Source organism: Suricata suricatta, chromosome 4, assembly GCF_006229205.1.
Source record: "Suricata suricatta isolate VVHF042 chromosome 4, meerkat_22Aug2017_6uvM2_HiC, whole genome shotgun sequence".
Taxonomy (NCBI): domain Eukaryota; kingdom Metazoa; phylum Chordata; class Mammalia; order Carnivora; family Herpestidae; genus Suricata; species Suricata suricatta.
Window position 1 is genome coordinate 109454458 of NC_043703.1, and position 22921 is coordinate 109477378.

Here is a 22921-nt window from a genome sequence, read left to right on the forward strand (position 1 = left end):
AAATTAATGGTCATTGCTTCTTTGATACACAGTATTTCAACCTTACCAAAGGTTTCATAGGAATGTTCTACTTTCAGATAGAAGGAGTCTATAAAAAAGATCAAGTTCAGAAGAAAAGTCTGAGGCTAGACCAGAAACCTGGGAGTCATCACGATATAGATAATCCATTCGCCAGAGAAGAGAGATCAGACAGTGGTGAGAAGGCTAAGGACTCAGGAGAGGGAAGCTGGTGGGAGCAGCCATAGAGAGCAAAAGCCTGCATTCTTCATAGTTTAGATAAGTCACTTTTCAAAGCTGTCTTGCATTATATTATTTGCTTATATGTGAGGTAGAAATTGTTTTTTATTAGATATGAGGTAGAAACCTGCAACAATTATTTCTGTTTTAGGAGCTTTGCAGACACTGCTTACTGTAAATATTTTGTTTTGCTCCAACACCATGTTTAGATGTTGATGGAAATTTAAAAGGATTTCAAAAGAGATTGTTGTACCGGTATTTTTAAATTCTGGATAGAAATTTAAGTCTCATATTAAGCATGTAAAAAATTTTAAATTCTGGTTTTAGTTACAGAATCCATCTCATTTCCTTATGGATTATAACTGTTAATAGTTTGTGATGGATAAGTAGTCATGTGTCATTGTATTTATTTTTAGCAGTGTATTGTAAAATCAGAGTAGAGGTATTTTTGCATTAAACTGAAAGGTTCCTAAACATGGAAACCTCTTTAGGAAAGCAACACAATGTCAGAATGAAAACCAAGTTTTTATTCAGATCAGACGAAAAGTTAGGGAGATGTCATGATACCTGGATGCCAATTCCAGTAGCCAGCTGTTTGACCAGGGCACGTAGTTTTGGGGGGTTTTGGGGTTTTTTTATCTGCAAGAATGACAAGAATTGGTTTCACTGTGTTGTAAGGTCTCATCTTATTTTAATATTCTTTTTTGCTTGGGTGCAAATTTGGCTGTGACTGATAATGCCTACTTTAATCTCATCTGGAAGGTTGATTTAGTGCTTACTACAAATTTTCATCATCTTACCAATAAAAACAAATTCTAATGGACTTTCAGGATAACAAATGCAAGTATAGCTTCACGCTTTCACTTTCTTCTCTGTGGAGGGGGGAATAAAGGATGATGGAATAGAATACTGTTTAGAGTATCTAGCTGCTTAATTGATGAATATGTTTCAGAGTTATGTTTAAATCCTGTATAAGTCTCATTGTGATCAGTTATAAAATTTCTGAATATCCAGATTTTCAGAGTGGTAGTGAGCCGTGCCAGTCAAGGAGTGCTCACTGTAGATGACGGAAGTCCTGCAGGATGTTCCCACCCACCTGGACTACAGACAGTGAGCATGGTTGTGACCATAGAGGGCACAAGGACGCTCCTCCGCTCAGCATAGCTCCACCGAGAGCTGTGCCACAGCCAGGGCTCACGCTGGGAGGGTGGGCGCACCAGCTGGGCAGTTCTGTATCTGCCAGCACTCAGGAATTACTGCGGTTTTGTCTTTCTTATTTTAGTATATGTGCTGCCGGAGCGAGCACTTGTCTTCCTTGTTTTACTACCTACTTTCTTCTTTTTTTCTTTCTTTTTTTTTTTTTTTTTAAACTGCTGGAGGTAGAGCCATAGTCTTGGCTCAGCTTAGGGAAGAGGAATTGGGGGGAGAGTCAGCAATTAAGCAATTTCTGTAATCTGTCTTTGAATTAAAAGATACTTCCATGATGAATTACAGAATTCTACTCCTGAAACCAATATTGCACTGTTTGTTAACTAAAATCTAAATAAAAACTGAAGAAATAAAAAATAAAAAGACACTTCCATTAAGGGACATCATTAAGAACGGCTTGTTTAAATGCAGAAATCTTTCTTCCATTCTAATTAGCAATTAACTAAAACTCAAAAATCTTTGCTTTGGGATTCCTGGGTGGCTCAGTGGGTTAAGTGCCTGACTCTTGATTTCAGCTCAGGGCATGGTCTCATGATTTGTGGGTTCAAACCCCGTGTCAAATGGCTCAATGCCGGTGGATGGCAAGGGATTCTCTTTCTCCCCCTCTCTTTGTGCCCCTCCCCCACCTGCATGCTCGCTCGCTCTCTCTCTCTCTCTCTCTCTCTCTCAAATAAAATAAAATAAGAAAAAAATCTTTGCTTTGTAGCACTTAAGAAATGCTTGAAAACTCAGTATTTATCCAAAAATCTCTTACCAGCATTGGAGCTCTGTAATTGCGGAGGAGAATGGAGGACTCTTCTAGGTCCCTTGATTCTATTTTGGCAACTAATCCACTTGGTGACAATCAAGAAAGCATAAATATTTATTATGTAACTTCTAAATACCAGTATTTCTGTCTTTCTTTTTGTATTTTCAGGTCATGTTTGAAACTTACCAGTTTTCTGGTGTATATGTAGCCATCCAGGCGGTTCTCACTTTGTATGCTCAAGGTAGGTGAAACTTGATTTTTAGAACAACAGTTCAGACATTGAGTGCATTTTATGTCACAGGAATTTGGTTTTGCAATAAGTTTGGAATACCAGGAAAGCCCAGTATTTGTAGATTTATTCAAATATTTTCGAATATTTATTCAACTATTTTCCTAATTTCTAAAATTTGTCAAGTAAAATATCACATACATTTTTATTTTCTTCATTCAACAATGAAGGACCTAAGGTAAAAAGAGAACTTCTCAATTTTTAAGAAGTAGGAGTTTCCCTCTTTTAGACTATATTAAAATTAAGACTCTGTGCAGTGGAAAATGAATATGAAGTTTGTCTTTAGAATTGGCAGAGTTAAAAAAAAAATTCAGAGATCCAGAAAAGTGAGTAAAGATACGCTTGCCTTATAGATGGTAGATTAAATACAAAGAAGGTAGACATTTGGCAGTGCCTTCCTAACTTACATGGTTTCTTGGTGTTGCCAATAATAACTGCCTTCCTTCCTGTTGAGAATAAAAATTGGCCATGTGGGGAGAGCTCTTTATATTCTGATGTTCTGTTGGTCTGATGAAGAATTTGTGGGACTGTCAAATATGTGCCACACAGACTGTTAGGTACTTGAAGTGTAAAGATGTCCTCAAAGAATATGGAGTCTAATGGGGAAGAAAACACTGAAACAAATTTTGATTCAGCGTGTCAGAGGAGGTTTCGGAAGGTGGGGACACCTGAGCTAAGTCTCCAGCCTTAGTAGTTAGCAGTGTGTATGACAGAGTACTTAGAAAATTCTTTTTAATATCATGGTGCTGCATCTAATTTTATACATATTTAGTAAAAATCACCTTGTAAAAATACATATTGGCTTATTAAACTGTTTTTAGTACTACATAGAGATTCTTAGAAAATGCTTATTTAGGGGAATTAAATTTTTAAAGCACTAAGTGGAATGTACCTTGCACTCTTTACTGCAGAGGAAATAGCAGTGAGTAAGCCGGACGTGGTCTTCTTGACCTTTTTGTCTTTTGCGGTTTTCTTAGTTTTTTTTTATTTTAACATTTATTTATCTTTGAGAGACAGCACAATTGGGGGAGGGGCAGAGAGAGAGGGAGACAGAATCTGAAGCAGGCTTCAGACTACAAGGTATCAGCACAGAGCCCAACGTGGGGCTCGAACTCAGGAACTGTGAGATCGTGATCTGAGCCAAAGTCCGATGTTCAGCCAACTGAGCCACCCAGGTGCCCTGGTCTTCTTGACCTTAAGGTGATTACAGTCCAGCTGTGAATAATTTTTCTTTTGAGGAAGGAATTAAAAATTACTTGCTACTTTACAAGGAGCATTTGTATTCAGGTAATTTTATTTCATTTTTAGAAATTATTTTAGAAAATATGGTGGAAAAAACAGATATTAAAAATTTTGAATCTAAGCTCTGAAACTGGTGATAACAGTTTCATTGAGGGGGTGAGGATGGGACAGTTCTGCTGAAATGAATTTTTGTTTGAACTATATCTGAATAAATACAATTGACCTTATGGAGTTTTCTAGCAGTATTCATAAATTTATTTGCATCCAGTGAGAAGATACCCTCACTTAATTCCTGAAATTTAACCATTTTTGTTTAACTATTGACTCCTTAGTTTGAGAAATGATAGTCCAGTAACTGATTAAAAGAACTCTGAGCCACAGAAAACTCGTCAAGGTGGCTAGTGCTGCCAGTTACAAAAGTGAAGGTAGGAAGCAGCATTCAGAGCCATGGAAGGGTTATGAATAAGAGAAGTGACACAATGAGTTAGGAAGCTATGGCTGACTACATGGTACACACAGGACTGAGGAGAACAAAGGGAATTAGGAAATCTTGTCAACTGCTTAGAGTTGTCAGGAAAGGTGTCATTGAAAAGGTATGAACTAGATTGAACCTTAAAGAATCCATAGGAATTGAAGAGGAAGGAATGAATAATCCAGTGACAAAATGGTGTGACACTGAAAATGGGTCAGATTGTACAGGGAAAGGCTAGTGAGTGCGTAACCTGGTGGGAGTGTGAGAAAATAAGTAGAAGTTGGACGGGAAGATCTATTTGGAAAGTATAATGTAAATCTTTGTTTCAGTTGATACTACTGGGAGTATTTTTGAATTAATGATGTAGATTCCTCTTTTTTTCAATGAGAAGTTTCTTATTGAAAGAAATGCAGCATTAAAAGGTAGTAGACGTGGGGCGCCTGGGTGGCTGAGTTGGTTGAGCGTCTGGGTTCGGCTCAGGTCATGATCTCGTGGTTCATGGGTTCAAGCCCTGCATCAGGCTCTGCGGACAGCAAGCTCAAAGCCTGGAGCCTGTCTTCAGAGTCTGTGTCTCCCTGTCTCTCTGACCCTCCCCTGCTCACGCTGTCTCTCTCTCAAAAATAAATAAAACATTAAAAAAAATTTTTTTAAGGTAGTAGATGATTTTTTTTTGAATCTTTTTATGAAGATGTATGTCCACCATCAATCAAGGAGAGACATTATTGTCCGCTTCCAAAGGAGGTAGATTAAATAAATGTATTCAGAGGCAAATCGTTATGATGAAATACTATAGTGCGTTCAAGTTTGTATTAAGAAAGAGGGATGGGGCACCTGGGTGGCTCAGTTGGTTAAGCATCTGACTCTTGATTTCAACTTAGGTCGTGATCTCAGGATTTGTGAGATCTGTGCTGACGGCATGGAGACTGCTTGGGAATCTCTCTCCTGTCTGTCCCCCTTCCCTGCTAGCACTCTCTCGCTCTCAAAGTAAATAAATGTTTTAAAAAAAAAGTTGGTGGGGGGCTGCTAGATGACTCAGTCAGTTGAGCCACTGACTCTTAGTATAGGCGTAGGTCTAAGATTGTGCCGTGTTTGGCTCTGCACTGGGCATGGAGCCTGCTTAAGATTCTCTCTCTGCCTCTGCCCGTCCCTTGTTTGTGCACATGTGTATGCGTGCTTCCTCTCTCTTTCTCTCAAAAAAAAAAATGGAGAGAGCCTCTTCAGGGATGTGAAAATGATAACATAATGGTACAAGCATTATTATTAACAGATGATTAACTATTAGAAAATTTGAATTAGAAAAAGTTATATATTTTTTTCCTGCATTAACCCTAGTGCAGAAGGTAACATGTGTAGTCATTTATACTAAATAGTATATATGGAAACATGGCAGCTGCTTTGCTGTTCTTTTATTGTAAGGTTTAGCTGACGTTGGCTTTCTGGTTTCTGGTGAATACTTGAAGTAATTCTTTGGCTAGCCAAGATTAATTGTTCTCAAATTTCTAGTTATTATCAATAGGAATTTTTTCATAACATGGTTTTGAATATATGACAAAAATAGTAAGTACATTATTTTCAACAGTTTTACTATAAAAGTTAACCATGATGCTTTAGAAAATTGCACTTGAAGGGAATTTGGGGATGAAGATTAATTGGAAAGAAAAAGAATTGTACTGAGTTTTAAGAACCTGTGTTTTTCAGTTCTGGGTCTCAGAGTCTATTTCTTCCCATCTCCTGGGAGGGCACATAATTAGACTAAGTGTCTCAAAAGAGACAAGTGCAGTACTCCCTTTAGTGTCTAGATATTAGAAGGAAGCTGCCGAGTAGCAAACAATAAAGAAATGCTGGTTTCTAGACCATTCTGGTTGGTGAAGTTCCTAGTTTGGCTCCTGTACTGATTTTTGAAATTTGCTGGCTTTGATTTTTCTGATTTGGCTTTTTATGTAAAACCGTGGTTCTCACGCAGGTTTATTAACTGGAGTAGTGGTGGACTCTGGAGACGGCGTGACTCACATTTGTCCAGTGTATGAAGGCTTTTCTCTCCCTCACCTTACCCGGAGACTAGATATTGCCGGGAGGGATATTACCAGATACCTTATCAAGGTAAGCAGAAGAAGGTATCGTAGGAATTAGCTTTTGTAGTTTGCTTTGTTGTTAAGTTTTGACCTAACACAGTGTTTGAGTATGTCCTCTCAGGACCATAGCAGATCTCTGTACTGCTGAGGAAGGGACACATTTACCCCATTATTTGTATAAAAATCCATGTAAAATTTACACACATGCTCCCTGGTATAGTAATGAGAATAGATCACATCATTACAGAATTATGTTTGCTATTCCCAGGGACTGGGTAGTGAGGTATTTCAAAAACAGAAGAGACCTTGAAACTTCCTTGAACAATAGAGGCAGGCTTTTCTGCCATAAAACCTTTCTTTGACAGGTATATGTTAAAGCCATAATCCTGATTGGGTTGCCTTTTCTTGTCCTTTCCCAGAAAATAGAGTGATAGCAAATTAGTGATATTTGTTTAAAAACAGGACCCTGTCGCAGCAGACTTTAATATTTAGTATTTTTCATAGAATAAATCCAGTTTTTAGTGTTTATTATCTTAAACTTTACTTCTGGATACAATTTCTTATAAACATTGCTGAAGAAAGTATATAAAGCCATTATTTGGAGGCATGTGTATATTTATTATTGAGGAAAAAAATGTATAGACTATTGTCTCTATCAGAATTCTGTAGTTAGAATATTCTCTCCAGGTCAGTGGCTCTCAGCCAGGGCTGATGCTACCCCAGGGACATTTTGCAATGTCTGGAGACACGTTGTGGTTGTCACAGCTGTGCAGGAATGCCACCAAAAATCCTGCAATGAGGGGGGCAGCCCCCCAACAAAGAACTGTAAGGTTCACACTGCCATTGGTGCTGCTGTTGAGAAACTATTCTAGGGTGATAATCTGTGTGGTAAAATGGGTCGTATTAAGTGTTTACCTTGACATTGGGTTCATTTCGTCTCATTTAGAGTAATAATGAGATTAAGTAAATGTGAACTATACTCTCATTCTAGGCCCGAATTCTGTCTGAGGAATTTCCAAGAGTTTTCTCACAAAGATTGGGAGATTTATTTTTTAAAGTTTTTACATGCAAAGTCCAATTTGTTAATGATACATATTAATGTTTAGGTTTTTTTCTCTGTTAGCCACTTGAATTCTTATCATTTATTTGATTAACAAATGCTCTAGCCTATCTAATAACATGTCAGACATAATACTAGAAGTTAGGAAGCCAATTTGACAATAAACTATTTAAATAATAATAATAATAATATAATAATAATAGAAGTTAGGGATAAAACTTTCTAAGACTTAGGGATATTTCGTGAATATGGCATTGATTGAGCAAGGGGCGGATTGTGGGAGTCCAGTACCAAAATAATATTTATTAATACGTAGAGATTTGGGGAGCCTGGGTGGCTTAGTCGGTTGAGCGTCCGACCCGATTGTGGCTCAGGTCATCATCCCAGGGTTGTAGGGTTGAGCCCCATGTCAGGCTCTGCACGAGTGTGGAGCCTCTGATTCCTTCTCTCTCTTTCGCCTCTTTCCCTCTCTCCCCTACTCGTTCTTGCTCTCTCTCTAAAATTAAAGAACTTAAGACTTTCAGTTATTTAACAAAACTATTTAAACGTTGGTACTCAAACAAGAGTCTTTTTTTTAAACTAGCTTTTTTAAGTGTTTTACCCATTTATTATTCATGAACTATTAATAATCCTTTTACTCTCTGCGAAACAAATGTAAATCCTTTTATGAAAAATAATATTCTCGTTTCTGACGTATTCAGTGAGTCCTAAGGATCCACTGTGCATTGCATTTGTTACTGACGTGAGCTATTTAGTGAGCAGTAATAGCTTTTCCAGAGTTAACCTCCATTCAGATTAATTGTGAATTTCCTATTTTTTTGGTACTAGCTGCTGCTTTTGCGAGGATATGCCTTCAACCATTCTGCTGACTTTGAAACCGTTCGCATGATTAAAGAAAAATTGTGTTATGTGGGCTATAATATTGAGCAAGAGCAGAAGCTGGCCTTAGAAACCACAGTATTAGTTGAATCTTATACAGTAAGTATTTCCAGTGTATGAAATGTGTGGTTTTAAAATGGAGCCCCATGATTATCGGTGTGTGCTTAAGGAGATTGTCTTAGAATCCGTATTTTTGTTTTGGTTATAATATGTATACATGGGCTTTTAATGTCTTTCTACAATAAGCTCTTTGATTTAGTTATTTTAGGACACCATATAATGTGAAATAAGGCAAGAATCATAAATAGCTTTTCTACCTTAGGATATAATTAGATAAGAGATGTTATTTTGAGATTCTAACATCTGGAATAGCATTTTTCAACATGCACTTTACAGAATGTTATTTCCCTGAGATGTTAAGTATTTTCACAAAAACTGCAGTGGAGTTTACATTGTCCAGGCAGTTTGGGAGTGTTTTGCTTTACTGAAGGACTTTTCAGAGCCTTGATGTGCTTAATTTGTGTGTGTGCCTGTGAGAATATAGTATACTACTTGTTTCTCAACCTTATTAGACTACAGGATTAGACTTCCAGCATTTCATGAAACTAACATTCTACAAAGCATACTTTGGGAAGTGCTCACCCTATAACATTGCTCTAATAGTTCAGTAGGTGGCAGTCTTTTCCTGACTTTGTGTTTTCATAAGATCTTCAAAACAAACGTTAACTTGAAAGTATAACAGGTAAGAATTAGAAGCTAGTTATAGGTTACAATATGGGAATTGGTTCTACCTGAATTTTAAACATATTCTCTTAAGTCTATCATATTCATTTGGGTATAAAGTACTTCCGTATCCCGTCTTCGATCTAGTAATTACTAAAATGAAATCAATTAATAGGTAATAAAGCAGGTACAGTATTCTTAAACTATTTGATTCATAAAAGAAAGAAATAACACTATTTGATTCATGTAAGCTCTACATATCACAAATATGTATAAAATAGTTCTTTTTAAAATAATTATTAATTTTATGTTATATTTCATTTTTAACAATACTGATCCAAGTTATTGATAAGCAACTTAATGATCTCCAGATTTGCCCTGGGGCTTCTTTTCTGAAGCTGTTTTGACAGTTCCTCTAGATTTATAGTTTTTCATTTACTTGACTTGTTTGGAAGGAAGAAAGTGGCATGAGACAAAGGATGAGGGAACTAGAAATGTAAGACATATTTTGTTTATTTCTCCCCTCCTTTCTCAGGGAATTTGAGTTGGGTTACAAAAATATACACAATTGACCCTTGAACAGCACAGGGCTTTGGGTACCAACCCACTGTAACTTTCAACTCTCCCAAACTTTACTAACAGCCTGCTATTGACCTGAAGCCTTGCCAATAACATAAACAGTCGATTAACACATACTTTGTATGTTACAGGTATTTTAAACTGTATTTTTATGATAAAGTAAGCTAGAGAAAAGAAAATGTTATTAAAATCCTAAGGAAGAGAAAATACATTTATAGTCCTGTACTTTATTTATTGAAAAAATCCATGTGTCAGAGGACCCGTGCAGTTCTGACCCATATTGTTATGGGATCAGCTGCAAAAACTAAAACCAGTACACTGATGAAACTGATGAGTAAGTGAAGAGGGAGAAGGGTTGGCCAAGAAGGGATGGGAGAAGATTTGGTGCAAAAAGAGAAGAATCCTCCAGTCTTTTTTTTTTTATGTTTTTTATTTATTTTTGAGAGACAGAGACAGCACGAGCAGGGGAGGGTTGGAGAGAGAGGGAGACACAGAATTTGAAACAGGCTCTAGGCTCTGAGCTAGCTGTCAGCACAGAGCCCAGTGCAGGGCTCGAACCCACGGACTGTGAGATCATGACCTGAGCCGAAGCCGGACGCTTAACTGACTGAGCCACCCAGGCGCCCCAAGAATCCTCCAGTCTTAAAAGTCGGTGTCTACAAGTAGGCAGTTCCTAGGCTGGGTGGCCCCGTGCTGGCCAGCAGCCAGAGTACAGGAAGAAGCCATTCAGTCAGAGAGGCTGCAGGTGTGAGCTCCAGAGGTTTTACCAGCAAGTGTGCTGTGCAAAGTTTTTCCACATATCTCACATGATTTCATGTGGTTCCTGTCACCTGATGATTTTATTTTGTTAAGAGTAAATGTTTGAATCAGTTTCCTTGAGGGTTTTTTGTTTGTTTGTGGGTTTTTTTTTTTAATTTGGTACAGGTTATTAAAGACAATTGTGGAAGTTTTGAAAAATGATTGCTTTTACGCATATCTGTAAACAGTTATAGCAAACATGAAGTAAAGGTTTTAAAAGCTTGGTTTGTGGGACTCTGTCATACTGAAAAGTCATTTTTATAATCTAAATATAATTACTGTGATTATATTATAAATATACTGTTACAAGTGTTAATGTAAAACTAATTCTGGTATTGCCTATAGAAATGGGTCAGATGCCTTCATATATAAGCATGCTTACAATTTAGGTCAATCCAATGAGTTGTGAGGTGGTTTTAAGAGGAGTTTTTGGTGTGCCTGGGTGGCTCAATTGGTTAAGCGTCAGACTTGGGCTCAGGCCATGATCTCATGGTCTGTGAGTTCAAGTTCCAGATCAGGCTCTGAGGAGCCCGAGCCTGCTTCAGATCCTATGTCTCCATTTCTGCCCCTTCCCCTCTCACACTCTGTCTCTGTCTTTCTGTCTGTCTGTCTGTCTCTCTCTCAAAAAAAAAAAAAAAAAAAAAGAGGGAATTTGTGGGGGAGGCACCTGGCTGGCTCAGTCAGTGGAGCATCTGACTGCTAATGTTGAGGTCATGAGTTCAAGCCACACATTGGGCATAGAGTTTACTAAAAAATAAAACTTTTAAAATAAATAGAGGAAGTTTTTACTTAATGTTTGACGTGACTTAAGAGTTTTCTGTACAAGGTCATGTTGTAATGGTATCTGACCTGCTGTTTAAATCTTATTTGCTTAAATTAAAATTATATTTATCCATTATTTAAAATGTAATAGGGGCTAGAGGGGAACCTGGCTGGCTCAGTAGGTAGAGCATGCAACTCTTAATTTCAGGGTTGTGAGTTCAAGCCCCACGTAGGATGTAGAGATTACTTAAAAATAAAATGTAAAAAAAATGTTTTAGGGGTGCCTGCTCAGTCGGTTAAGCATCTGACTTTGGCTCCAGTCATGATCTCACTGTTCGTGAGTTTGAGCCCCAAGTCAGATGAGCTTGAGCCCCACTCCGGGCTCTGTACTCTCTCCCTCATAAACAAATAAATAAAATTTCAAAAAATGTATTAACAAGGTCTAGTAAATAGGACAGAATTGCTTAATAAAAATAGTCTAGAAGTGCCTGGGTGGCTCAGTTGGTTGGTTTCCATCTCTTGGTTTTGGCTCAGGCCATGGTCTCATGGTTCATGGGATCCCGGAAGCTGCTTGATTTTCTCTCTACTTTTCTCTTATCCCCTCCCCCACATACAGTCAGTCTCTCTCTCTCTCTCTCTCTCTCTCTCTCTAATAAGTAAATAAACTAAAAAATTTTATTTTTATTAAATGACAGTAGTTTTACACATGATTTATAAAGTGTTTTGATGGCAACATAGTAAAGTTTCATGGCATAATTATTTGGTAAAAGAAATCATTTAAAGTTTTTAAACTAAATGTGTCTAGGCTGCATGGTAAAAATATCTATAAAATCACGGACGTGTTACGAGAGGCAGCACTGACCCCAGCAGTAATCCAAATGCAGTGGTTTATTAACACTTCCTTTTCATGCTTAGCTGCACACAGCACAGGAACATAATGCACTCGTGCCTTGGTGATCCAAGAAATTCCTGCTGTGGTGGAGCATGGCGTGATGGCATGTTCTGCATTGAAAAGCAGAACAACTATCCAAATGTATTTTATCTTACCTTTTTTCTTTTCCAAAAATTTCTTGTAGGAGTAATATGTTGCTGATCACGATTTTGGTTATAGAACAGATGTGTTTAATAGTGTTCTGGAAACACTAGGAAATTTTTAATAACGTTTGCTGACTAATACCTGGTTATTCTTGGTTTCTAGCTCCCAGATGGCCGCATTATCAAAGTTGGGGGAGAGAGATTTGAAGCACCAGAAGCTTTATTTCAGCCTCACTTGATCAATGTTGAGGGCGTGGGTGTTGCTGAATTGCTTTTTAACACAATCCAGGCAGCTGACATTGATACCAGGTACATTATAATGATGGCTTCAAAGTTATGTATCAACAGATGGAATGTGTGTAGTCAAAATGACCAAGTTGTCTATTAGCTCACTCATGTTTTTGAACAGGTAATGCAGAGTAATTCCTTGAGGGTGGCACTGGATGTTGAATATATATCACTGTGTCTCAGAAACCGCTTCAGACTTTTTTATGATAGTTTAAATCTTAAGGAAAACTTTCAGGAATAATCCAGAGAATCATGAATACTCTTTATTCAGTTTTGCATTCTACTAAGTGTAGCATTCTGCATGTTTCTTCTGTCATTCTTTTTTCTTGAGCCATTTGAGAGTATATTGAATGTATGAGTTCTCTCTACTCCTTAATATTCACTTTGTATTTCCTGAGAACAAAGAGGTATTCTCTTCTATAGCCACAGTGCAGTTATCGAGCTCAGGAGATTGATAACTGATACACTGTCATGTGCCATCCATTTGTCACTTTCATCTACTGTCCCAATAATGCGCTTTATATAGTTTTTCTTTCCCCCAGGAGATTATCAAGTTGAGGATCACACAGGGTATGTCATTCTCATGTCTCTTGGGCACAGTTCTTCAGTCTTTCAGGACATTGACATCTTTTTAGAGTACAGGCCAATTATTTAGAGAATTTTTCTCACCTTGAGTTTGAATTTTTTCTCATGAATAGATTCACGTTTTGCATTTGAGGCTGGAATACTACTTAAGTGATGGGTCCCTCTCAGGGTATCCCATCCAGATAGGAGATCTGTTGGTTCCCTATTGGTGATGTTAGTATTCAGCTCTTAATGAAGTTTCCTGTTTAGTTTTTGTACTTTTCCTTTCTTAGTTATAAGGAATTTGTGGGAAAATACTCTGAGACTGTGTTGACCCTTAAACTCTGCCCCCCACCCCTTTTAGCATCTTTTGATGATTCTTACCTAAATGCATTTTTATTGTGGTTGCAAAAAGATGATTTTCTAATTCTGTCATTCCTTCTGTGTGTATTTGGTATTCTAGCACAAGGAAACGCTTTTTTGTTGTTGTTGTTTGTTACCAGCATGAACTCATGACTTTGTACAGTAGATTATAATTAATTACCATTTTTATTTTAAAAATTTTTTAATGTTTTATTTACTTTTGAGAGAGAGAGAGACAGTCCAAGCAGGGGAGGGTCAGAGAGAGAGAGAGGGAAACACAGAATCTGAAGACAGGTTCCAGGCTCTGAGCTAGCTGTCAGCACAGAGCCTGACGTGGGGCTCAAACCCACGAACTGTGAGATCATGACCCGAGCCGAAGCCGAATGCTCAACTGACTGAGCCACCCAGGTGCCCCCCATTTTTATTTATTTTAATGCTCAAATTGTACCTGATTTGGCCAGTGAGAGCCCCTCCAAACAGGCTCTGTGTCCTTTGACATGCTGTTATCCTTTTGAGCACCTTCTATTTGGTGGCACAGGACATTCCTGGCTTTTCTTTAATTTTTTAGGAAAAGCATTACCATATAGTCAAAACTCTACAAAAAGTACACTTCGAAGTGTTACTCTCCCTGCCCCTCATTCTCTGCCCTGTTCCCCCTCCTTATAGGTAAATGGTCTCATTAGTTTCATGTTTATCCTTTCTGTGTTTATTTTTTCTTACACAAAAGGGAGCATAGTATAAATGTTGTTTTGCACTTCTTTCACCTAACATATTCTAAGCAATCCTGTATCATTCCATAGGGATTATCCTCCTTTTTCCAGTGTATACATATCATAGTTTAGTCCATGCATCTTGGTTATTTAGGTAGATTCCAGTATTTGTGCAAATAATACTGGAATTAATACTTGCTTATACTTTATTTCTGTATTATTGGGCATGAGCATTCTGAAAAAATTTCTAGAGGGGAAATTGTTGGGTCAAAAGGTAAGTAAGTGCTGTAGCTCTCTTACCGCCCAGCTCCCCTCCGTGGGGGGCTGTACCCTTCTCCTTCCCGCCAGCAGCAGGTGAGGCCACCTGTGTCCCCACGGCTCGTTCACAGTGTGGTGACTTTTTAGCTTTTATGCCAGTCTGGTGAGTGTGATGATACCTCACTGTGGTTTTAATTTGTGTTTTCCTTAAGAGTGAAGATGAACATATTTTTCTATGTTGAGGGGTGTGTTTATTCATGGCTTTTGCTTATTCGTATATGGAATTTTTGTAATATTTTCCCTTCACGTTTTAAAAGTTCTTTTGCTACTGTAGCCAGTTCTGTGATCTATTGCAGATACTTCTGATTTTCCACTTGTCTCTTGCTTATGGTGTTTTTGGCTATGCAAAAATTTGTTTTTACATAGTTATTAAATTTATATCTTATATTGCATCTAGACTTTGAGTCATACTTGGAAAGCCCTGTATAGCTAAGTTATAGAGGAATTTCCTCAGAAGCATTTTGTAAAGCAGGTGTTTGCTTATTTGTCTTTTTTACTTTGCATTAAATAACCACCAAACTAATTTTTGTGGGATGGCTAAGGAGCAGGATAATAAAGGAAATTAATAAAAATAGCAGTTGGCTTATAACAAGCTTAAATTTGATGGAAGATGATCAAAAACCTAGACTAAGAGTAAAGAATAAATTCTCATAGTAGGGATTGGGTAGGTGCTTTTGTCCCTTGACTTAGTGATCATTGATAGTAAAATTGCATGTAAAAGTGCATGCCTCTTGGTGGTGATTGAGGCGTTGGCATCCTGAAGCGTGGGGCTCAGGGTCAGTGCCCTTTTGACGGAGCTGGCGTTGGGAGGTGGCTCAACTCCGCTGTCGTGTGTTCTGCATCTAGAAAGTGGGTGCCTGTCAGCTGCTTGCGGTAGGCTACGCTCATGGGCGTACTTCTGCAGGTAGCTGCAAAATACTGCTCTTCTAGAAGCTGGGGTTACAGTGGTCTAAGCCACTGAGGACCTGCAAGCCAATTTGAATGAGGCCAAAATAAATGTGACTCAGCTCCTGAACTTTACGACAAAGAGAGTTCCTCAGACCCTCACTCGGTTAAATCACTTTTAGTACTTAGCAGTTATTTTAGATGTGATTATCGGTAGCATAACAATAGCATATTTAAGGAAGAGGGGACTGCTGTGTGAAGCACCACGTCTGTCTAACCAGAAATAACGGACAGCCTCAAGGCAAAGGAACAAAGGCATGGAAAAATTGAAAAGCAAGAAGTGAAATCCTATTAGAAAATGGTTAATTATGGCAAACAACCACATCATACAGTGGCTCCAGGGAAGCACTGTGATAACACAGTCCAAATATGGAAGTTTGTAGTATGAAGTATGGCTACTATTCAAAGGTGTAGTTACATTTGCAAGAACGCGTGTCATGTGCTTTAGAAGCATTCGCATTACAGTTAAAATTATTTACTGTCTAATAACAGTATTAATAGCAAGCACTCAGCCCTGTGATTTCCACGTTGAATTTTATTTAATTCTCCCGGCAGTCCCCTGAGGCTGGCGGATAAAAGGAACTCTGAGAGACTGTTTTCCTCATCTGAAACCCCAAATTAATACCTTTTGTGTCCTTCTAGATCTGAATTCTATAAGCACATTGTGCTTTCTGGGGGATCTACTATGTACCCTGGACTGCCATCACGGTTGGAACGAGAACTTAAACAGCTTTACTTAGAACGAGTTTTAAAGGGAGATGTGGAAAAACTTTCTGTAAGTATCCATCAATAATCAACTGTTAACATACTTCTAAAACCCTGTACAGTAGCTTGTGAATATTGACAGCCACCAGAGGGAGCAAGAAGCCTTCCGAAACCGATTATTAATCCAGTCACTTGAAGCCTTGAAGAGAGTGGAGGAAGGGAGTGGTTGAGGAAGGCTCTCCTTCAGATGGCTGTGCTGGCTCCAGGCGGGAGGCGGTGAGGCCCAGGGCCAAGCGGTCTGGTCCGTCCGCACCAGCCTGGAGTCCGGGTGCCTTTAAATGCACAGGAAGAACCTGCCATATAGGAGGCCCCCCTTTCTGCGGGGGATACGTTCAAAGGCCCCCAGTGGATGCCTAAAACCACAGATAATACTGAATCCCACGCATATGGATCTTTCCTATACGTGAACACCTATGATAAAGGTTACTTCTAAATTAGGTGCAGTAAGAAAACGACAATAATAAAATAGGACAGTTACAACAGTATACTGGAATAAAAGTTCCAGGAATGTGGTCTCTCCCTCAAAATCTCTTATCGCGCTGTACGCACTCTTCTGTGGTGTCGTGAGACGACCAGCTGCTTGTGCGAGGAGGTGAGGTGTCCTGGGAGGCCTTGTGAGTGCAGTGATACGGCAGGAGGCTCGTCTGCGTCCCGACCACGGGTCACTGAAACCACAGAAGGCAGAAGCCCGGATATGCGGGACTGCTGTGCTGTGGAGAGAGAAATGCCTCTTTGGGGGTTTTGTGGTTTGTTTAACTTACTTCTTGGATATGTAACCAGCCTTCAGTGCTACCCTTGGACTGTCTCATTTCTGATTCTCGGCTGTTTGTCTGGCTGTTTCTTGCATATGTCTTATCTCCCTAATCAGATTGTAAAACACTATGTGTCAAATATTTTGTCTCCCCAGCTATCCTAGGCCTTGGAGCAGACTTTAATTGGTAGTTGTTGATGTGTAGAACAGAAAGAAAATTTTAAACTGGTATGTGATAGTTGATGGTTATTTGGGATTGAATCGTTTCTCTACAAACACTGGAGGGTGTGAAATACGTTATATAGACTCTGCATTCATCCAGGAGTCATTCATTTCTGAGTTCTTCTCTAACTTTGTCCTAACAACTTTGATTGGCTCTTAGGTAATGAGATTACATATTACAGAGGACTTGTGTATTGGAGACACTAATGTCACATCTTTCATCTGTGACTCAAATTGTGGAAATTAAATTGAGTATGGACTCCCATACATTAAACAAATTAAAAGACTCAAAAGGAGCCATGCTGTCTAAGTACTTCGCTTATTTATCTGAATTTATTGAGTTATACATATAATTTAAAGTTAGGCTCAGGTGCTAATTTCCTTATTCAGCAAAAATTTCTTGAAATCCTTCTGGGTGTCTAACACTTGTCTAGGTGCTAGAACAATCAAAACAGTAGTAAATAGAGACAAAATCCCTGCTTTTATTCTATAAATGATATTTCAGTAGTAATAAGCATTATGAAGAACACTAAAGTGAAGTCAGGGGATAGTAAGTGGTAGTGATTAGGGAGACAGAATGCTTGTTCATGTCGTGTGACAGGGAAGGACTCTGACGAGATGTCCTGAGCTGAGACGGCAGTGGAGTGAGCGGGTGAGCCACGTGACTAACTGCGGGAAGAACGTTCCGGCAGGAATAGCAAGTGCAAAAGCCCTGGGTTGTCAGGAGTGAGTGGGTGTGGCTGGAGCAGTGAGTAAAGGGAAGGCCTGGGAGGTGAGGCCAGAAAGGTGGTCAGGATGTAGGTCTTGTTCAGCCACGGCAAAGGATTTAGCTTTACTCCTAATGAGACAGAAAGCCTTGGGAGGGTGTTGAGCAGAGAAGTGATAGGATCTGACTTTTTTTTAAATGATTATTTATTTTTGAGAGAGAGGGACGAGTGCAAGCAGGGGAGGAGCAGAGAGACACACACAGAATCCGAAGCAGGCTCCAGGCTCTGAGCTGTCAGCTCAGGTCTGATCTCAGGGTCGTGAGTTCAAGTTGGGTTTTTTTTGTTTTTAAAAATAAATCACTAAGTCTGGCATAGTGAATTGATTGTTGGTGGGGGGAGGAAGACAGGATGTAGAAGGATGTGTTAGCAGGCTCAGAGAGAGGGAGGAGACGGAGATTTAGGAAATGGAGGAGGAGGTGTGAGATGGTTGTCTTGGAGAACAGAAGAGAGAAGAGACATGTAATGGGGTTGTCGTGCTGCACTGGCGTTCAAGTAAGGCAAGCGGTGCAGTTAAACCAAGACTTAGAGTTTCTCACCTGTCGTGTTCAGCTGCTTGAGGGCAGCTGCAAAGGAGAGAGTTGAGTACCCGAGTTGGTGTTTTGCCACCTAAGTGCAAGAGGAAGAGGGCAGAGTCATTAAGGATAGCACAGGAGATAGCGGCGAGAGCACACCCCCATGCACACACAGAGCGGGATGAGACGAGGAAATCTGGGGTTCCTCTTGGTGATGTGGCAAGGAGGAGTGGTAGATGGAACCGTCTGATAGAATGAGCTTCAGCTTTGGAGTTGTAGGCAGGAGGGAGAGGGACGAAGCAGTGAAGAGCAAGAATCGTTGATCCCCAACCCCCCCCCCCCCCCGTAGGAAGGTGGTGTGAGGGGCCAGCTGGGAGAGCTGCGGGGGCAGCAGTGTCTGGAGGGGCCAGCTAGGTTTCCCTTAGAGCGTGGGTGGCCAAACTCCAGGCCTGGACCAAACTGGCTGTTTTTATAAATAAAGTTTTATTGGAACACAGCCAGGCCCGTTTTTTTTTTTTAATGTAAGTAAACTAGTGTTTTTATGTGTCCTATACTAGCAGATCTCACAGTTCATTTATGTGACATGAAGAGAATTTCACATGACATAGTTACGTGGAGTCTTGCAGGATTTGTGGCACAGGCAATTAAACAATGGCATTTTAAGGTTTCTCTTGGAGGCGTGGACTGATCACACAGATTGAGGTGTGTCTATCAGGCAATCACTGGTGGCTCAGATTATAAAACTTACCGCCCCACTTACCTCACAGGACTTTGTGTGAATTCAGGAGATTATATGAAGAAGTCATTTTCATAAAGCAGAAAGCATTGTGCACTTGTGACGTTTTACGGTCTCCTCTTTTCTCCTTTAGAAATTTAAGATCCGCATCGAAGACCCACCGCGCCGGAAGCACATGGTGTTCCTGGGCGGCGCCGTTCTGGCAGATATCATGAAAGACAAAGACAACTTCTGGATGACCCGACAAGAATACCAAGAAAAGGGTGTCCGCGTGCTGGAGAAACTCGGTGTGACTGTTCGATAAACTCACTCCAGAGCTTGCTCGCGTCACACCCCTAACGCTTTCTTTTTCCCTTTTTGCCAATCTTTGAACTCATTCAACTCCAGGACATGGAAGAGTCCTCTCTGTGCCCTTTGACTGAGAAGGTCAGGTTTTATTCTGGTGTCTTGGGGGAAGCTGTGTTAAATTTTTGTTACTGTGGGTAAATGGGTTTAACTCTCCACTTCCCTACAAACACAACTGAGAGGGCAAAGGGTCCCCTTGTCTGCTGCTTTGTTTCTCCTAAGTAGGCATTTAGATCATTCCTGTCGGCTTCCTATTTTCACTTTACTGCTCTAATGCTGCTAGTTTTAGTCTTTAGCACACTAGGTGGTATGCCTTTATTAGCATAAGAAAAAACTTTTAACAGGAGCTTTTACATATTACGGGGTGGGGGTGGTAAGGGATGGGCGGGCAGCTGCTGAACCCTTTATGGCATTTCCTCTGTAGTGGTGCTTTCAACAGTTACTGCACAGTTTAAGTACCTTAAAGCTTCTGGAATTAACATTGTAGGGAAATGTTAGGCTCAGAATTAAAGAGTTTGAGGGGGGGATTTTATGTGGGGGGAAGGGGTGGTCTTTTGATTTTGACCTTTTAATTTTTGAGCTTTTCTGCTCTGAGGAATGTAAGATGAAATTTATTTTCAGTCCTTTGATTTGGCAGGTTTTCTTCTACTTTGTTTTGGTCTGCCTGCAACCATTTCCATATGATATAAAGAGTAAGTGTGATATTCCGTTACCATGTGGCTTAGGGATTTATTTTTGTTTTTTTATTATTTTTTAAATCAACCATGTTAGCTGGGAGTAGACTCCCTAGACTTTATCAGTGGACAATTAACAATTTAAAAATGCTTTTGGAAATTCAAATGACAGATTTAAAAAGTGCTTAAAAGTGCTTCTTTCTATGCCAGAAGCATTAAGGTACTACAGTGCCAAGTACCATCCTTGACATCACTGGCCAGTGCTGATTTAGTAGGAAGTAGACACAGACAGATAATTACTGGCAGTAGGTTACAGCTGTTGGGTTAAAAATAACATTGAAATACGGGACTTGTTGCCAGTTGGGTAATTTTCAGTAGTCTTTATTATTTTAATTTGAAACCTGGAAGTGGAGTATAATTTGACTACTTAAAATGTTGGCCAGAAAAACCCCCACAAAATCAAGATTTAAATTTGTATTTCTACTGCAGAAGTAATCATAACTAGTAACTCTCAGTCCTCTTATGCCTGAAAGAAGAATTGTTGATATTTTCTAAATGGTGGCAGACCTCCTGTCTGTGTCAAAAGTCATATTTATGAATCCTGTCGGTACTGCTTTGTATCTGAAAAAAAAATCAAATAGTACTCAGATTTGAATTCTTTCCAAATTTGAAAAATAAAGTAATAAGAAACTGTGTCACGCTAAGTACAAATTGCAGATTCTGGGGAGGGAAATGTGTTCCTTCATTTCAAAATATTCTTTACTAATAATGGCTTTGAAAGAGGAAGCTTAATTTTTAGGTGACCACATTTGGAAAAATTACTGGCTTTACGAGCCTCTTTTTTTGTGAAAAAACTTAACAGTCAGTTTACATGAAATAAGCAGCAAAAGGAGGTTAGTTTTAATAATGCAGCTTCTGTTAATATTAAGTATTTTTTGTCTGTTTTACCTCACTTCGAACAAGTAAGAGAAGTTTGCCTGCATGCCGGACATGCCTCAGTCCACGTGACTAGCCTATGGCTAAAGTGTACTAGATTTTAGGGACGTGGCTGTCAGTCATTTTGGAATTCTAAAGTGTTCCTAAATCATGTGTTCTGCATCCCCCTAGCCTTCTGAGTCCTGGACTTGTTCAAGGACACAAATGTAGGACCCATACCGATCAGCTGTTCATTTCAGGTAAATGGATGAACTCTTGGCCTTTGGTCATGATTTTAACATACGGGGCTAGAGAACCACAAGGAGAAGGATGGACTCTTAAAACGGTGAGGGAGCGTTTATCGTTTGCCCCTTGAATGTAGAATTTGGTTTTAATTTCAATATTCTGCTAGCAAACAGGACAGTTAAAATGGTATATGTGTGTGTGTGTATATATATATAATTTTAAGATTCCATTTTCTAATTTTCCTATTCCAAGGTAAAACGATGCATTTAGTAATTTGGGGGGGGTAGTTGAAATATTAGGTTTAACTGGAGTTGTCAGGTGGGAGTCCCTCAAACTAACATTTTTTCTGTTTTAAAAGAGATCTGATTTTTAGCTCTTGAGAACCATTGTCACTGGAATCTCCACTAATGACTACAGTTCTTTTTAAATTAGAATTGCCAATGCCTTGACCTTTGAGAAGGGTTTCTTAGAACTAAGTCCTACATTTAAACTTTTTTCTTTAAAACATGGTATTGGATGTTGACTTTTACACAGTTCTGAGCACTGTTAATGATATCTGGAAAGTGTTTTGCTAGATCAATGGAAAGTTAAACATTCTACATTTAACGTGAAGACACTTCTTTTTGATTCAGAAAATAAAATCAGATTTTTGAAAGTAAATTTGAATTTTGTCTTGGTTTTGTGTATTAACATTTTTCTCTTTAGTGTCATTTTCATATTTTTATTCATGTTTTCATTTTTGCTAATGCAGGATGGATAGACAAGTTCACACTAGTTGTTAAACCAAGTTCCGTTCAGTGTTGTGCTATTATTCGGCCAAAAAAAGTCTTCATTTTTGGTGTGATTTTAAATATGTAAGGAGAGCAAAAAACTAGCAGTAAGAGCAAATCACAGCTACAGCTGCTTAGAGGTTTTTTTCTCCTCAACTGCTTTGCCTCCTCGGAGACTTAGGGTGGCTTTTGCAGCATTAGGAACGCTAGACAGACCTATATGTAACTCGCCCCGTCTCAGGAACCTTTTAGCTCCTTGGCAGACTTTTGGCATATTATTTAACAACACAGCTAAAGAGTGCACTTTGACGAAACTCCCCTTCCCTTGCTTTCACACTTGCCTTTGAGGATACGGGCTGAGGAGCAGACGATAGAATTTTTGTTTATCCTTCTTCATGAACTTGTACGCTTGGATCTCATCCCTCCCTTCATGGCCACGCTCCCCCAGGACTCCCTGAGGTTTGCCTCTGGTGTCTCATCCAAGCTCTTAGGTGCCAGGATAATGTGACAGCCATCGGTGTGTGGTGGAGGAAGAAGCTCCTGGGCACTCCTCCTCAGTCTCCTTGGTGGGAGAGGGAGTGTTTCCGTGCTCTTCACCTGTTTCCTTCACCCATAAACCTTGACCGCTGTACAGTTACATGTGGAACTGCGCTGACTTTGGCACCCAGCACAGTGAGCCAGAAACTCAAGGACTGATTTTCGCTCAATATTTAACATGTAATCTAATCTTGGACTAATTAGCCAACTACCCACAATACCTGGGGTATTTGTAGGGTCCGTTTTTTCCTCCAGCTCAAATTCCTTGACCTATTAAAAGCTTGAATACCCTGTAAAGGCCAAATTACTTTAGCCTCTATACAGCAAGTAACCTCCGCTGTAGAATAGAAAAACTCGTGTTGGGGTTGTAAATAAGGCAGCTGTTGTA

At 39.3% G+C, this 22921-nt stretch overlaps 1 protein-coding gene across 1 annotated transcript in view; it reads left to right on the plus strand.

Annotated features, from left to right (window-relative positions):
• Positions 1–21886, plus strand: part of ACTR2 (actin related protein 2) — a 38534-nt gene extending 16648 nt beyond the window's left edge. Inside the window, exons 4-9 of the mRNA XM_029937487.1 lie at positions 2363–2435; positions 6161–6297; positions 8158–8307; positions 12269–12414; positions 15936–16068; positions 19180–21886. Coding sequence (XP_029793347.1) covers positions 2363–2435; positions 6161–6297; positions 8158–8307; positions 12269–12414; positions 15936–16068; positions 19180–19350 — 810 coding nt within the window. The 3' untranslated portion in view covers positions 19351–21886. The remainder of the gene's footprint in view (positions 1–2362; positions 2436–6160; positions 6298–8157; positions 8308–12268; positions 12415–15935; positions 16069–19179) is intronic.
• Positions 21887–22921: the final 1035 nt, after the last annotated feature.